The 18,479-nt window shown below is 44.4% G+C and overlaps 1 protein-coding gene across 1 annotated transcript in view; it reads left to right on the top strand.

Annotated features, from left to right (window-relative positions):
* ITGA3 (integrin subunit alpha 3) overlaps positions 1–18,479 on the top strand; it is a 42,502-nt gene that overhangs the window by 12,468 nt on the left and 11,555 nt on the right. The window contains exons 2-10 of the mRNA XM_069951694.1: positions 3,955–4,082; positions 6,466–6,545; positions 11,400–11,643; positions 11,730–11,813; positions 14,898–15,102; positions 15,212–15,405; positions 15,486–15,574; positions 16,212–16,342; positions 16,891–16,974. Of these exons, the coding sequence (XP_069807795.1) occupies positions 3,955–4,082; positions 6,466–6,545; positions 11,400–11,643; positions 11,730–11,813; positions 14,898–15,102; positions 15,212–15,405; positions 15,486–15,574; positions 16,212–16,342; positions 16,891–16,974 (1,239 nt within the window). The remainder of the gene's footprint in view (positions 1–3,954; positions 4,083–6,465; positions 6,546–11,399; positions 11,644–11,729; positions 11,814–14,897; positions 15,103–15,211; positions 15,406–15,485; positions 15,575–16,211; positions 16,343–16,890; positions 16,975–18,479) is intronic.

Raw genomic sequence — 18,479 nt, 5'->3', positions numbered from 1 at the left:
ATGGTGTAATACAAAGAACAGTGCACCTTCGATCAACGAAGGTCCCCCAAGGTGGTCACCACCCATCACACATGGTTTGGTCTATCCTAAGAAGAGCCTATCCTTAAAGGGGATTATCTCAAGATTAAGGGTATTTAGGGATAGTAAGCTGATTGGTGGGGCCCAACTGCTGAGACCCTCTTGGATCATGGGAATGGAGGCTCCTTATCTCCTGAGTGAATGGAGTGGGAGCACTCTTCCATGACCGCCATTGATTCTTTATGGGACTTCTGAACATTGCTGAGCACTGAACTCGGCTATGGTTGGAAGTCCCATAGTGAGTAAATGAAGCAGTGGTCGAGCATGTGTGCTGCCTCCTGTTCACCTGGGGGGCAGAAGGCCTTAGCTCTTTGGCGGGGGACACAGCGGTTGGACCCGCACAGATCAATTACTTATAATGGGGATAGCAGATACACATTTTAATCTTGTAATAATCTCTTTTAGCCCAAATCAGCTAGTGTCAGAAATGTTCTTCTATTTAAAAGTATTCCAGTACTTATCAGCTGCTGCATGTCCTGCAGGAAGTGGTGTATCTCTCCAGTCTTACCCATGCTCTGTGCTGCCACCTCTGTCCATATCAGGAACTGTCCAGAGCAGTAGCAAATCCCTACAGAAAACCTCTTCTGTTCTTGACAGTTCCTGTCATGGACTGAGGTGGCAGCAGAGAGCACTCTGTCAGACTGGAAAGAATACACCACTTCCTGCAGGGTATTCAGCAGCTGATAAGTATTTGAAAGCTTCAGATTATTAAATCTGTATATTTTTATGACACTGAAACCCCTCTGACATCTGCACAATAGACATGTAGTATTGGTTTATCATTCCTGCCACTCTATGATTCCAACATAGTGTCAACCTACTGTTCAGGGTGGCTTGAGTTCTATGCAGCCTATGTTGCCCATGGTGCCCACCCTAAGTTATGTAATTTTTACATTTATTAGTGGCAATATTAGGTGTGTAAATTGGCTCCTGTGGTCTGCAGACGTTGCTCCATTCATTCTGCCCGTCATAGTAGTGCAGGCAGTATGTGTGTGTTGGCACAACCCCGGCCCGGTCTCTGAGTTAATCTCTCAATGTAGTATTCTATGTCATTGAAGCTTGGCACAGCAGCCATGTGAACTGCCCATGCTCGTCATTCTGCTGCAGAGTGTATGCGTGAATGGAGGCTGGCACTGCCCGCTGTGTGTCACTCAGGGTGTGGTGTGGTAAGTGCTGTCTCCAGCTTCCTCTGATTCATCCTAAGCATGCCAGAAATGCAGGTAGCCTCCGGTTAGTCACCGACAAACCTCTTACCGTTAGCCGCCAGCAGGACCATTCACCCCATTAACCCTTCGTAGAGTTGCTATCATTACTCCCAGGAGATGGGGGATCTTTGCTTTCATACCACCCCCTCCCTCGCCCTGCAGAAAATCCATTGCATAACCCTTACAGGTGCTTTAAGGCAAACAGTGAATAAATTCTGCTACAGAACAAGATATGACAGCACCGCGTCTGTACAGATCTCCAGACGTTACTCCCTAAGGTCTCAAATACATTATGCAAACAGCTATAACTCCCATCATCTGCTATATAGTCACCAAGTGACAGTCCACTACAAAGCTGAGAATGCCCGGTTGTTATCACTGTCTCAAGCAGATTTCTGTAATTCCATACTGTGGGTGATGTTATTCTATAGAGGAGTAGGACTATAACTCCCAGCATGCTTTGGCACTCAGTCCAGCATCCCATAAATGGTGCATGCATCTCCTAGAGCAGGGATAGGGAATCTTGGCTCTCCAGCTGTTGTAAAACTACAACTCCCATCATGCTTGGCTTAGGGTGTCCAGGCATAATGGGAGTTGTAGTTTTGCAACACCTGGAGAGCCAAAGTTACCTACCTCCTGCCCTAAAACATCTCTTGCAGCTGCCATGGGCATGTGCAGATCGTGATGGGAGTTGTAGTAACAGGATATGACAGCCCCAAATCTGCAGATATCACCACCTCCGGTCTCAAGCAAATTATACAGACAACTACAACTCTCATTATGTGGTAGATTGTATATGCTATATTATCACCCCAGCAGTTGTGGCATTACAGATCCCAGTATGCCTGGTTGCATAGATCATCAAATCTTCATTGCAATTCCATACTGTGCATGATGTTATTCTGTAGGGTTGTCGGACTATAAATTCCAGCATGCTTTGGCAGCCGGTCTGTCATCCTATAACTGGCATCACTTGCAACAACTTTAGCATAGCGAAAAACATTCTGGGGGTTGTAGTTCCACTTCAGCTCAGAACAAGATAGGAAAGCCCTGGATCTCCTGTTGTTACGGCCTCATTTACTACATTAAACTACTACTATCATCATATGGCAGTTCTCAGATATAATATAATCACCTTGGGATTTGTAGTTCCACCACCTTAAAGGGGTACTCCAGTGAAGAAAAAAAAATAGTTCAGATCAGCTGGTGTCAAAAAATTATATACATGCGTAATTTACTTCTATTTAAATTTCAAGTCTTCCAGTACTTATGAAGTTCTGTATGTCCTACAGGAAGTGGTGTATTTTTTCCAGTCTGACACAGTGCTCACTGCTGCCACCTCTGTCCATGACAGGAACTGTCCAGAGCAGGAGAGGTTTTCTATGGGGATTTGCTACTGCTCTGGACAGTTCCTGACATGGACAGAGGTGGCAGCAGAGAGCACTGTGTGACACTGGAAAGAATACACCACTTCCTGCAGGACATACATCGGTTGATAAGTACTGGAAGATTGGAGGTTTTTAAATAGTAATACATTACAAATCTGTATAACTTTTTAACACCAGTTGATTTGAAAGAAAATAAAATTTGTCTGAAGTCTCCTTTAAGGATCCACCTCTCCTTATGAAAAGGAGGTGGGTTTATACGAGCACTATGGGGGATATTTATCAAACTGGTGTAAAGTAGAATTGTCTCAGTTGCCCCTAGCAACCAATCAGATTCCACCTTTCATTTTTCAAAGAATCTGTGAGGAATGAAAAGTGGAATCTGATTGGTTGCTAGGGGCAACTAAGACAATTCTACTTTACACCAGTTTGCTCCCCCAATGTGCCTCTCTTCTATAATGATGTTGGGGGGGGGGGGGGAGGGGGGGGGGGCACGGATAGGACATGGTTAATACTTTTCCATTATACTCCCAGTTTGGTGATTTAAAGCAGCCAACCTAGTTTAGTCTAAACACGGTATCTGGAGGGTGATGGCCGAGGATGGAGGGCGGAGGAGGGGGGGGGGCTAAATAGGGGGGAGAGAATAATAAGTTATAGCCCGGAGCAGGATTATCAGCTTGTCCTGTAAGGATCCCATCCATCATTACTACTAGGATATTATTATTGTAGGGCAGGTGTGAGGAGCGAGGCATAGCTGGAATAGTTTGCTGTATATAAGTGCATGGATGACTTGGGTATAAGGGAGAGGTGCAATGTATGTAGAGTCCCTTGGGGGGTTTATACACCGAGGTTAGGGAATAGGGATAGATACTAGAGGAACATCGGCAGGAGATCTTTGGGGGTCTTATAAGGTGTTCACGTATATTAGAGATGGGGAACCTTCCGCCCTTCAACTGTTGCAAAACTACAATTCCCATCATGCCTGGACAGCCAAAGCTTTAGCTTTGGCTGTCCAGGCATGATGGGAATTGTAGTTTTGCAACAGCCGGAGGGCCGAAGGCTCCCCGTCCGTTATGTAGATGATGCTAGGATCTAGTCCTGCAGCAAAGATCTCACCCATTTTACTTATGTCATGTAATACTGTATTATAGGACCATCCTGTATAGTGTGTGTGTGTGTATATATATATATATATATATATATATATATATATATATATCCAATAATAAAACTTTCTCTCTATATGTGTAACATGCTAATACAGTGACCCTATTGTCTACCCACAGAATGCTATCAGGGGCTCCCCAAGACGCAGCGCCCCCCAACGTGAAGGTGAACAGGACAGGAGCCGTCTACGCCTGTCCCATCACAATGACCAAATCCGACTGTTTCAGAGTCCCCATCGATCAGGACTGTAAGTACAGGGTTCAGCTGTCAGTCATGTGATCTGCTATTATATTATAGCTTTATGAGGTTATTTATCCTTAGTGACTTCTTTTTTAACTTCTTTGTTTCCAAGCATGAACTTACTCTTTTATTGCGCAAAAATTGATTAAATTGTTGTACAAAAAATTGTTGTATAAAAAGAATTGTCCATTTTTTTACTGCATTTTTTTCGGTGGTTTGTACACCACCTAATGGTTTGGAGCTATGCAAAAATGTTGCAATTAAAAAAGGTCACATATAACTAATGTGGTGGCCCTTAGCTTTTCACTGAGAAAATAGAGTAACAATTGTAGAACTAATTTGACCTCTGCTGTCCCTCTGTTGTTCCTACTGGAAATATATTAAAAAATTGGCAATTGGGCGTCAGCATTCCTCTTCTCTATAGGCGTGTCCCTACCCCGTCAGCGATGATTAGTCAGTATCACACTGTGACACGCCCCATTCACAAAGGTGGAAGGTAAGGCCTAGTTGTCAGCTGATCCACACATTTCCTGGAGGAGTAACGGAGGAACCGCACAGTTTTCTAAGAAACGATAGCCCAGAATTGTTATATAAAAGATCAAACATGTTCAGAGGCTCTTATATTGCTGAGTTTTGCTCTTGCAAAGCCGGATGTATTTGTCATTCAGGAATCTAGAAAAGTTGGAAAGTTGAGCGGCCGTTTATTCTGAGGTGGTTTATAATGTAGCTGAGTAGTCAGTAGTGTATAGATGTTATTATTGCTCTGCCTGGAATTTCATGTGTCAGGGGTCTACAAGCCTGATGTTTCTCAGCTGCTCTGGTACGACTCCTGCTTGTCTCCAGTCTGGGGGCAGTACGGGATGATGGGGGGCATTGTATGACGGATAGAGAACAGCAGGTTCTCTCCTACGCTGCATTGGTCTCCAACCAGCGGCTGCAAAACTATAACCCTCAGAGTGTCCCGACAGCCCGGGGGGTCAGGATCCACTCTATTAATGTAAACAATGGCTGCGTACCTGAAGCAAGGAATTTCACTTCAAGTGTGTTGTCCAGGATTGTGAAAAAAAATTATATATATGTTTTTTTAATTTCTTAATAATGTGTATAATATAACAGATAGTACAATTCAAATTAGTTTGACCTGACTTGCAATACCAGACACAGCCAGTGGTGAAGGGTTGTGCTGTTTATGGGAAAAAACACCTTTAGGGTAGCTTCACACGTACCGTATCGCTGCGTTTTTATCGCTGCGTTTTTGGGGCGATTTTTATATGCCAGTTTTGATTTTCACATGAAAATCACGTGAAAATCAAAACGCGCATGTAAAAAACACAGCGATAAAAACGCAGCGTTACGGTACGTGTGAAGGCACCCTTAAAGGGAATCATCAATAAATATCTTATTGTTTAAATAAGGTTTTTATTTTAACCATACTTACAAATTTTTGGTAGGTTTTTTTTTCCAAATTTTCCATTTTAGGCAGGGTTCTCACTACATTTGTGCAATCCGTTTTTGTTTTTTTTCCCATCCGTTTTTGCCAGAATCGGATAAAAAAAAACTGATGAAAAAACGTATGCATTTGTGTGCATCCTTTTTGATCCACTTTTCCTTTGACTTTCAAGGATCAAAACTAGAGATGAACGAACCTGGAGCATGCTTGAGTCGATCTGAACCCGAACTTTCGGCATTTGATTAGCGGTGGCTGCTGAACTTGGATAAAGCCCTAAGGCTATGTGGAAAACATGGATATAGTCATTGGCTGTATCCATGTTTTCCAGACAACCTTAGAGCTTTATCTAAGTTCAGCAGCCCCCAGCTAATCAAATGCCGAACGATCGGGTTCGGATCGTCTAGAACCCAAACCCAGTTCGCTCATCTCTAATCAAAACGCATCCTTTTTTTAACATACACAAAAATAAGGTCAGCTACGTTTCTGTGTACATAAAAAAAAATTATGCATTTTGATATATATATATATATATATATATATATATTTTTTTTTTATGGAAAATAATTGAAAAACAGATCAAAACGGATGCACACAAATGCATCTGTTTTTCCATCCGTTTTTTGCATAAACATAGTGTGAATCCAGCTTTAGCTATATTTTAATATAATCCTAAAGTTTCACCGTTTCTGTTCTGACCACTAGGCCTAATAATAAGCTGAGTTTTCCTGTTCTGTACTTACCAGCAGTGCCCCCTTTATGTGAGAGGTGACTCCAGTATATAGATAAGAGAGGTGCAGACAATAGCTGTCGCTCGCAGTTCAGCGCCCCCCTCCCTGTGGCATGACCTCTATAAAAGTCACTGAGCATGCCCAGAAACCCTATATCTCTTTGTTATATCTTATGGAGAAAGTGTTACATTGTATTTTATTAATATTTGCAGATGTGCCTGGCACCAATGCCATTGAGGACATGTGGCTGGGAGTTACACTGGCCTCGCAAGGACCTGGAGGTCGGGTCCTGGTAAGTAGGATAGTGGGTGATGGTCTGGCTTGTGTTAGATGAACCGAGAGACTTGGAAAATATTCTAATATTCTGTATGAATAATTAATCATCGGTTAATGAGTTCTAGGTAGTGTTACATTACGTAAGTCATTTCCAGGATATGGATAAGGGGGGCAGCTATTGGGGGTGCCGTCACATCCAGGCCCCCGAGGTAGTGGTAGGTGGGGGCCCTGTTACCGATTTTGCCTTGGGACCCAGGAGCCACAAGCGACGCATCTGCTCTGGATGCTAATTAAAATATTGACTTCAATAATTCCCTCTAATTCACTTTATACTGTGCAGACACCATTTCCGTTCACCGTGGCTTCGTCTCAAACATGACCGGGCACACCAGGATATCGGAGACGGCCTCTCATCTGCAATGCATCATATTTGTCACAGCCTGTTAGTGCAGCAGGACGTCTGATACAATTATCCTAGTGCAATGTCATCTGTAAGAACGGGGATGCTAGATCTGCGCTGGTGCTTCTGTGTAGGGCATATGGTCTTAAAGGAACAGGACGCCTAAATTACAGTATTGTTTATTCCAATTTCAAAGACCTCCTCCTCCTCCTCCTTTACAAATCAAAACATAAAAAGAACATTATTGTCGTGATCTCATCCTAAGGAAGTAGGGTGACCACCAATATGGTGACCATTGCAGTTGTGTATGAAGAAGACAAGTCAGGTTGTCTGCTATATACACGGTTTATGTAGAGTCGTGATTGATCTACGCTCGATCGATACGACTGAGTGGAGAGACCCGTGCGGCTGTCTTAATGTTTGTTGAATTGATTATTCTAAGTGAATTAAGAATAAAGATCATTAAAAAAATCCTCCTTGCTACTTGCTTAACCCCTTATACTTATTCCCTATCCACAGTATAGTGATATGTAGATGATCAGTGGGGGTCTGACTGCTGGGACTACTACTAATCACAAAAATTGTGCCCCTTGTCCTCTTAGGGTCCTATCCACGGGCCGAGCAGGGCCCGATCAACGATGTAAACGAGCGCCGATCTGCTAGATCGACGCTCGTTTACTGGGCCTATTCCACGGCCCGATGATCGTTGAGCGAGGGCTGCAAGGACATCATTACCGATGTATTTGCAGCCCTTGCAGCATCATACATTACCTGTCCAGGCTTCTTCTCCGCGCTGTCTTCCTCCCCGACTCCCGCGCGCTCTAGCTTCAGAATGGCCTGTCAGCTGACAGTTTACTCAGCCAATCACAGGCTGCGGCGGTCCCGGCCTGTGATTGGCTGAACACTCCGTCAGCTGACAGGCCATTCTGAAGCTAGAGCGCGCGGGACCCGGGGAGGAAGACAGAGCGGAGGAGAAGCCCTGCAGGTAATGTATGCTGCGCTTCTCAAATCGTCGGTCACCCGCCGCGCACCGCTATTCGACCGTATCGATGTGCGGTGGGGGAACAATCATTTTAGGTCTGGCCCTAAATGAACGATCAGCCGATGACACGATCATCGGCTGATCGTTCTCTCTATTCCACCGAGCGATAATCGTCCGAATCGGGCCGAATGGGGCCGATTCGGCTGATTATCGTTCCTGTGAAATAGGGCCCTTAGTGGACATGCATTACCTCTGCTCCATTTACCTTCTACATGCTAACTGTGTGATGTATGAGACCCCTATTCTCTGTCTTAGGGCCCGATAATCGGCCGAATCGGCCCCATTCGTCCCAATGCGGCCGATTATAACTCGATGGAATAGAGAGAATGATCAGCCGATGATCGTGTCATCGGCTGATCGTTCATTTAGGGCCAGACCTAAAATCATCGTTCCCCCACCGCGCATCGCTACGGTGGAATAGCGGTGCGCGCCGGGCGACCGACGATTTAAGAAGCAGCAGCAGCATACATTACCTGTCCAGGCTTCTCCTCCGCTCTGTCTTCGCTCAGCCAATCACAGGCCGGGACCGCCACGGCCTGTGATTGGCTGAGTGGCCTGTCAGCTGACCGGCCATTCTGAAGCTAGAGCGTGCGGGACCCGGGGAGGAAGACAGAGCGGAGGAGAAGACCTGACAGGTAATGTATGCTGCAAGGGCTGCAAGGACATCGGTAACAATGTCCCTGCAGCCCTCGCTCAGCGATCATCGGGCCGTGGAATAGGCCCAGTAAACCAGCGGCGATCTAGCAGATCGGTGCTCGTTTACATCGTTGATCGGGCCCTGCTCGGCCCGTGGAATAGGACCCTTAGGAGCTTCAGTAAGGATGAATAGGCAGTAACTCTGAGTAAGGGTATTATTCCACAAATCGATTTTCCGACGATTAACGATAAACTATCTCAAACCACCTGAAATCGTTTACTCAATTACACGGAATGATGATTGTTACTCATGATCGTTCTTGCAGTTGTCCTGTAGCCGCTACTGCGTTCGTTGCTACTGTGGACGACTGAACGGCGTTTTATTACATGCGAACGATTTGCAAACGATCAACGATAAAAATAGGTCCAAATTCCATCAAACAACCAATGATTTCTCGTTGGTCATTTTATTGTTCGTTTAATCGAACGATCTAACAATTTTTCGAACGATAATGGTCCTGTGTAATACCACCCTAAGGGTGGTTAACCTTGTAGGAGATTGAAAAAAATGACAGTATACTGCAATGCAATTAGTATTGCAGTGTACAGTATTAGCGGTTGAGCAAACAAAGGTAACAAAAACCACATATTAGAATTAGGGATGGTCCGAACCGAGTTCGGTTCGGGTTCGTACAAACCCGAACTCTCGGTAATCATTCCCGCTGTCTGCCCGCTCCGTGTAGCGGGCGGATCCAGCGGGAGGCCCGCCTGGAAAACTGGGATACAGCCATAGCCATAGGCTATCCACCCGCTGCACGGAGCGGGCAGACAGCAAGAATCTGATGCCGAGCGTTCGGCTTCATACGAACCCGAACCTCGGAGAGTTCGGACCATCCCTAATTAGAATGTCAAAACAACCTTCTTTCCCCCATTTATCATCTAAAAAAATATATAATAAACATAATGTGCTCTATTCATTTCCTTTGGGGCCGCCAAGTTCAGCACTTTTGGCAGACCCATAGAGGATGAATAGAGTGGTGGCCGTGATGGCTCTACAGGTACGTCAAGAGCTCAATTTACTGCAGGGACTATTGTATTCCTGTTCTTGGGATTGGCGGGGTTAGGGTGAGGCCACACAAGCAGCCGGCAGCTGATCACTCATTTGGCCTGACCCCTTGAAATTTCATAGGTGTCTGGAAGATGTGGTCACAAACGTGGTCTCTAGTTTGAATATTTTTGAAGGGCACCTTAAAGGGGTTATCCAGCACTACAAAAACATGGCCACTTTCCCCCTACTGTTGTCTCCAGTTTGGGTGGAGTTTTAAAACTCAGTTCCATTGAAGTAAATGGAGCTTAATTGCAAACTGCACCTGAACTGGAGACAACAGTAAGGGGAAAAGTGGCCATGTTTTTGTAGCACTGGATAACCCCTTTAAAGGCACCTCACAGCTCTTTCTATCATAGTTCGCAACTGTAGAGGCCTAAGTAGCAAGATGGATATTTTCTGCCTACTAAACCACTTTTCAAAGAAACAATTAAAGGGGTTTATCCAGGATTTGAAAAACATGGCTGCTTACTTTCAGAAACAGCACAACTCTTGTCTCTAGTTCAGGTGTGGTTTGCAATTAAGATCTATTCACTTCCTTAGAAATGAGTTGCAAAACCCCATCCAAACTAGAGACAAGAGTAGTGCTGTTTCTGGAAGAAAGCCACCATGTTTTTTGATTCTGGATAACCCCCTTTAGGGTACGTTCACACTTACCGGATCCGCAGCGTATTTTCCGCTGCGGATCCGCTGCGGATCTGCAGCAGATCCGCAGCAGATTTCATTTAAATAACTGAACACAGCAACAAATCTGCACGATCAAATCTGCTGCGGATCTGCTGCAGATCTGCTGCGGATCCTGTAGGTGTGAACGCACCCTGAAGGGACTAGAAGAGCCAATATACCATAGATTTTACTCTAAGGAATCTCTTGTGCCTCCAGTGGCCAGTTTTGGATTAAGCATGCATTAGGTTTGACAAAAGCTGCAGTAATCAAAAACCAGTCAACAAAACAGCTGCAACATAGAATTACCCGCGGTTATATCAGCAAAAAAGTCATTTTCCAGACAAAACACGCATCATGCCTTATATTAACACTGGAATCAAAATTGCGGATGTCGGCAATACCCACTGTGTAATTTACATTCTGCACATTCAGTGGTTTTCTCCTCTATTATATTTATAAAACTGGACTTAATTAATAAAATGGATTATACACTGGCATACGAAGCTTGTTTTGGCACTATCCCCTACAATAAAGTTCTGTAGAGAATTGGACTTTTTATAAATGCTTTGTTAAAGGGGTTGTATTATATAAGGAAAACAGCGCCACTCTTATCCATAGGCTGTGTCTAGTACTGCAACTCAAATGAATGGGTTGTATTTAGAGATGAGCGAACCGGGTTCGGGTTCGAGTCGATCTGAACCCTGAACGTTCGGCATTTGATTAGCGTGGCTGCTGAACTTGGATAAAGCTCTAAGGTTGTCTGGAAAACATGGATACAGCCAATGACTATATCCATGTTTTCCACATAGCCTTAGGGCTTTATCCAACTTCAGCAGCCACCGCTAATCAAATGCCGAAAGTTCGGGTTCGGATGGACTCAAGCATGCTCCAGGTTCGCTCATCTCTAGTTGTATTGCAATACCTGGTGCAGCCTATGAACAGAAGTGGCGCTATTTCTATTACGTTATATGAGAATGGAGATATATAGCATGTATTCCTCTCTGTCTTGTCTCTTTACTAGATGTGCGCCCATAGGTACTCTGTGGCCCTAAAGTCTGGCGAACAGCTCAAGATGATAGGCAAGTGTTACGTACGGGGAAACGACTTAGGATACAGTGATATTGATGACTGGCAGACCTACCATTATGAGATGTGTGACGCCAGCAGTGACCATCAGAATACTGGCATGTGCCAACTGGGCATCAGTGGTGGCATCACTGAAGACATGTTGTACTTCGGAGCTCCCGGCGCCTACAACTGGCAAGGTACATTTACAAAGCTTAGCAAAGAATTGCTTGTTTGTATGGGAAAAAGGTCTTAACGTGTTTTTGTTGTGTGTCTTGTGTTTTAGGTACAGACTATGTCCTGCAGAGGGATAACTGGGATTTAATGGAAACTTCCTTCCCGAAGGATGGACCCTCTAACATCTACTTGGGTAAATAATCCATCATTGACCATTGTTGAGACGCCATCTTGGATGCTTTTGCGCTCATTGTAGACAGGGATGGATGGGAATGGAGGTGGAACATCTACTGAATATGGGGGTATAGGTTGCGTTTGGTAACATTCAAGGTCTTGGTTCATTAGACAAGTTTAGCCATCGATGACCAAGATTAAATTGCTAGATGGGGAGATGGAATAAGGAGTCAGGTTATCATAGTACCTTAAAGGGGTTATTCAGGATTAGAAAAATCATAGCTGCTTTCTTCCAAAACAGCGCCACTCTTGTCCTCAGTTTGAGTGTGGTATTACAACTCTGCGCAAGAGGGTTGGCACTGTTTTTGGGGAAAAAAAGCTATGTTTTTTTTTCTATTCCTGTATATCCCCTTTAATTTGATTAGAGAAGATATTTTAGTCCTACAATCTCATATCCGATAATTTCCATGTAGAGATACAGATATATGAACCCATGCGGTCCTATAATTTTAAAGGGGTTGTCCAGCGAAAATCTTTTTCTTTCAAATCAACTGGTTTTAAAAAGTTGTTTAGATTTGTAATTTTTTTCTATTTAAAAAGCTCTACTCTTCCAGTACTTATCAGCCGCTGTATGTCCTGCAGTAAATGTTGTTTTCTTTTCAGCCTGACACAGTGCTCTCTGCTGACATCTCAGACCGAGACAGGAACTGTCCAGAGTAGTAGCAAATCCCATAGAAATCTTTCTTGGTCTAGACAGTTCCTGTCTCTGACAGAGATGTCAGCAGAGAGCACTGTGTCAGACTGAAAAGAAAACAACATTTCCTGCAGAACATACAGCAGCTGATAAGTAGGGAAGACAAGATTTTTAAATAGAAGTAAATGACAAATCTAGATAACTTTCTGAAACCACTTGATTTGAAAGATTTTCGCTGGATAACCCCTTTAATCCCACCATACAAATGAATGGCAATCTATGTAATGTTCTACTCTGGAACATAGAGACAAGTATCAGGCTAGGAACCCTTCTCAGTGACATCCATATAATCCAATAAGGCGTATAGATAGATGTTGTCTCTTTAACAATCCATATTCATTAGTCGTGTACCTCATCCTCATCACTACACCCTATAGCCAGGCATTAAGTCATCTTACCTGACATTGTGGTTTAAGTTTATATCATTTCGGAGGAAGAATCACACTAAGCTGTATGGAATGCCAGAGACTCAGTCAGGACTTGTTATATATAGAGCTTCCCTGCTCCACTTGTCAACGTGACTCATTGGATTTGTACAGAACTGTTTGTTTTTACACTCACTCACTTTTATAGGTGTGTTTTCTTAAAGAGGCCCCATAGCATAGTCCAGAGGGTCACCCTATACTACAGCACAGTCCAGAGGGTCACCCTATACTACAGCACAGTCCAGAGGGTCACCCTATACTACAGCACAGTCCAGAGGGTCACCCTATACTACAGCACAGTCCAGAGGGTCACCCTATACTACAGCATAGTCCAGAGGGTCACCCTATACTACAGCACAGTCCAGAGTGTCACCCTATACTACAGCACAGTCCAGAGGGTCACCCTATACTACAGCACAGTCCAGAGGGTCACCCTATACTACAGCACAGTCCAGAGGGTCACCCTATACTACAGCACAGTCCAGAGGGTCACCCTATACTACAGCACAGTCCAGAGGGTCACTCTATACTACAGCATAGTCCAGAGGGTCACCCTATACCACAGCACAGTCCAGAGGGTCACCCTATACTACAGCATAGTCCAGAGGGTCACCCTATACTACAGCATAGTCCAGAGGGTCACCCTATACTACAGCATAGTCCAGAGGGTCACCCTATACTACAGCATAGTCCAGAGGGTCACCCTATACTACAGCATAGTCCAGAGGGTCACCCTATACCACAGCACAGTCCAGAGGGTCACCCTATACTACAGCATAGTCCAGAGGGTCACCCTATACTACAGCATAGTCCAGAGGGTCACCCTATACTACAGCATAGTCCAGAGGGTCACCCTATACTACAGCACAGTCCAGAGTGTCTCCCTATACTACAGCATAGTCCAGAGGGTCACCCTATACTACAGCATAGTCCAGAGGGTCACCCTATACTACAGCACAGTCCAGAGTGTCTCCCTATACTACAGCACAGTCCAGAGGGTCACCCTATACTACAGCACAGTCCAGAGGGTCACCCTATACTACAGCACAGTCCAGAGTGTCTCCCTATACTACAGCACAGTCCAGAGGGTCACCCTATACTACAGCACAGTCCAGAGGGTCACCCTATACTACAGCATAGTCCAGAGGGTCACCCTATACTACAGCACAGTCCAGAGGGTCACCCTATACTACAGCACAGTCCAGAGTGTCTCCCTATACTACAGCACAGTCCAGAGGGTCACCCTATACGACAGCATAGTCCAGTGGGTCACCCTATACTACAGCACAGTCCAGAGGGTCACCCTATACTACAGCACAGTCCAGAGTTTCACCCTACACTACAGCATAGTCCAGAGGGTCACCCTATACTACAGCACAGTCCAGAGGGTCACCCTATACTGCAGCACAGTCCAGAGGGTCACCCTATACTAAAGCACAGTCCAGAGGGTCACCCTATACTACAGCACAGTCCAGAGGGTCACCCTATACTACAGCACAGTCCAGAGGGTCACCCTATACTACAGCACAGTCCAGAGGGTCACCCTATACTACAGCACAGTCCAGAGGGTCACCCTATACTAAAGCACAGTCCAGAGGGTCACCCTATACTACAGCACAGTCCAGAGGGTCACCCTATACTACAGCACAGTCCAGAGGGTCACCCTATACTGCAGCACAGTCCAGAGGGTCACCCTATACTACAGCACAGTCCAGAGGGTCACCCTATACTACAGCATAGTCCCATCCACCAAGCCCTTTTACAGGTTGCCATCTAAGACCTGAAACATGTGCGGTAATCATATTGTGAATGGAACCTTAAAGGCACAAAGAGGGAGTAGATATCTTTTAATGGAGAAGCTCTCCTGATCATTGCTCCTCAGATGTCTCCTCAGATAGTCTTATAATATTCTCCTCTTCCGCAGGATACTCGGTACAGGTTGGTAAAGATATATTACTGAAAGACAAGGTCACCGTTGTCTCTGGGGCTCCTCGATGGAACCATAAGGGTGCTGTGTATCTGATGGAAATGGAAGAAAAAACCTTGAAGCTGAAACAAGTGTTGAGTGGGGACCAGGTGGGCTCCTACTTTGGCAACATAATTGCCCTGGCTGATTTTAACAATGATGGGTAAGTAGTTGAAGGGGAGCCAAGACCAAGGCCCTTCTGTATATCCATGCATTTGGTAAAATATCATTTGTATTGCCTAAACCTCCTCAATAATGTTATTTACCCCCAGGTGGCAGGACATTGCGGTTGGTGCCCCCTATTATTTTGACCAGAGGAAGGAAGTCGGGGGAGCAGTATACATTTATACCAATGAAGTCGGGAGTTTTGCAGATCAGCCGTCTTTAGTGTTACATGGTCCCGCATACTCTGGTTTTGGTTTTGCTGTGGCGAACATTGGTGATATCAACCAGGATGGGTTCACAGGTGAGTAGCATCTGCAATATATATTATAACCTACTATAGTCTTAGTAGATATCATATAATGCTAATTCTCTTCTGTCCAGACCTGGCCGTGGGGGCTCCATTTGAAGAAATGGGCAAATTGTACATCTACCTCAGCAAATCTAATGGTCTACAGTCCAAACCCAGCCAGGTAATACATTGACAAGTCCGCAATAAGCCATTTAGGTTGCGTTTACACAGAGAGATTTATCTGACAGATTTTTTAAGCCAAAGCCAGGAACAGACTATAAACAGAAGTCATAAAGGAAAGACTTAGATCTATCCTGTTTTCAAATCCATTCCTGGCTTTGGCTTCAAAAATCTGTCAGATCAATGTCTCTGTGTAAACGCACCATTAAATATCATGCCATAAAACATAAGGGTATGTTCACACTGAGCAAATACGGCCGGAATCAGTGTTCCGCTGTGAGTGAATGAGAGGGCGCACACTCCTCTGCTGCTGCCGCTCTCCGTTCAAAGAAATTACATGTAACTGCAGAGGAGTGCGCGCTCTCCCATAGACGGGCAATGGCACACTGAGACAGGCGGGATTCCGCCTGTTTTACTCAGTGTGAACATACCCTTAAAGTGAAAGTCACAACCAAATTTTTATGACATCTAAAATGAAAAGTTAAGTAAACTAAGTTCAGTTAGGCCTATGTGTCTCCATGGCAACAGGCTACAAATAAAGCTTGTGTAGTCTGAAGCTGATTGGAAATATGTCAGAAAACTTTAACATAAAAAAATTGGTTAAAGAAAAAATGTGAATGTCTTTTGTGCCCTTGTAGATTATCGATGGATCTCAGATTGGCGGTATACAAATGTTTGGATATTCACTGAATGGGGGGATAGATGTTGATGAAAATTCCTATCCGGATCTGCTGGTCGGCAGCCTATCTGATAAGATTGCTCTGCTCAGGTACTACTTCAATCTGTGGGAAATATAAAGTAAACCAACAATACAATAGGTTTGACTACGATTAGGGCTATGATACTGTGAACTAAAGATGCCAATACACCTTCACTAACTGATGGCTGAACAATCCCATTCTCCCCATAGACACGAACATTCAGCACACTCTTGTGTTTGTTATAGGGAGGGGTAAGCTATAGCCAGACAGCTCTGGTGGTGGCTTATCTGTCTCAGAACCAAGGGACAGGTTCATCTGACATCAGTATAAAGTGCATGGGGACAGTAAGGCTATATAGCAATAGACCCAGGCTATGATACTGTAATCTATAGCTATGATACAATAAACCAGGGTCCTGATACTAGATAGATTAGTGCTATGATAGGATAGACTGGGTCATGATACTGTAGACTAAGGCTAATGTAGGATAGACTAGAGCTATAGTACAATAGTCTAGGACAATTATACAATAGTCTAGGGCTATTATGCAGGAGGGATGGACTATATGTATCTTGTATCTTTGACCGATTTTTTTTCTTTTTTATTGTTTTTTTAGATCTCGACCTGTTATCAATATCTCAAAGGACTTCTCTGTAACGCCAGCGCTTTTGGACCCTAATAAATGTTCATCTACTTCCTGGTGAGAGTCCCCTTCATCTGTATAAGCAACACTTCTCCAACTTTCTGTGACCTTAAGGGGGTACTCCGGAGACTATTTTAAAAAATGTATCTTTTTTAAATTTCTATATGCTATGTGTTCTTCCGGTTTCTGGCAGCAGTAAGGGGCGACACAGCCCCTCTGCTGCCACCACCATTTGTGTCGATTTTGCTCTAAGCCCTGCAGTACTTCATCTACTGCTCTGTTCTAACAGCGATATGCAGTGAAGGATAGCGCCCTCTAGGATCAGGTCGGGCAGCCTCTTCTTCCTGTGTACTGTACATAAGAGATTAAAAAAGAAATATATATATATGTATATATATATATATATATATATATATATATATATATATTACTTGGAAATTTTCAGCACTATCCCAAAGATACTTTGAACAGCTTTTATAGGAATGAGGCTATTTATTGCACAAGTAACGCGTTTTGGGAGATCAACTCCCTTCATCAGACAGAGTTGCAGTCTGTCTGATAAAGGGAGTTGGTCTCTCAAAACGCATTACTTGTGCAATAAATAGACTTATTCCTATACAAGCTGTTCAAAGTATCTTTAGGATAGTGCTGAAATTTTCAAAGTACCATTTTACCATTTTTAAAGTACCCCCCGTGGAATAGTAGAAGGGTGATATGAACAAATCCTAAGGGGCTAATAGATGAGCAGTTGTACCTATTTTCTATATTTTCTCTTTCTCTGAGGTATTACAGAAGCGCCTGGGCCTGCTCTCTTCTTTTCCCTTTTCATTTAGCATACTTTATATAAGTATATACAGTACATGGAGAGGATACCCTTCACTGCATAGCCCTGTTCGGCAGCGCTAGAACAGAGCAGGAGAGTGGGAGCTGAAGGGCTTACTGTCATGCAGTTCCTGACACAAATGATGGTTGCAGCAGAGGGGCCATGTCACCCATGTCACCCCTGTCACCCACAGAGCAATAATTGGCCGAATCGGCCCAATTCGTAATAGAACAATCAGCCGATGAAACGATCATTTCTTAAAGCCCTGACCGAAAAGCATTGGCCATCTACCGCGCATCGCTGTGTGTAATATTGATGTGCGGCCGATAGCTGACAATTCAACAAACAGTTTATATTACCTGACCACGTTCCCGGTGTCCTCCTGTGCTCTGCTTCCTCCCCAATCCCACATGCTGTAGCTTCAGCGCAGCCCTTCTGAGCTGACAGGCTGCTCATCCAATCACTGGCCACAGCGCTCCTGGCCAGTGGTCGGCTGAGCGGTCTGTCAGCCCAGAACTGCTGCTCTGAAGCTGCATCGTATGGTGCCGGGACGCATACAGAGCACAGGAGGCGATCGAGAGTGTGGAAATTGCTAACGATGTCCGTGCAGCCCTTGCTAAATGATTATCGGGCCGTGTAAGGGTCCATTTACACAGAAAGATTATCTGACAGATTATCTGCCAAAGATTTGAAGCCAAAGCCAGAAACAGACTATAAACAGAGATCAGGTCATAAAGGA

This window comes from Dendropsophus ebraccatus, chromosome 14, assembly GCF_027789765.1.
Source record: "Dendropsophus ebraccatus isolate aDenEbr1 chromosome 14, aDenEbr1.pat, whole genome shotgun sequence".
In the NCBI taxonomy this organism is placed as follows: Eukaryota; Metazoa; Chordata; class Amphibia; order Anura; family Hylidae; genus Dendropsophus; species Dendropsophus ebraccatus.
Note: the sequence above shows the minus strand (reverse complement) of the source record. Positions and strands in the feature narration are given on the sequence as shown.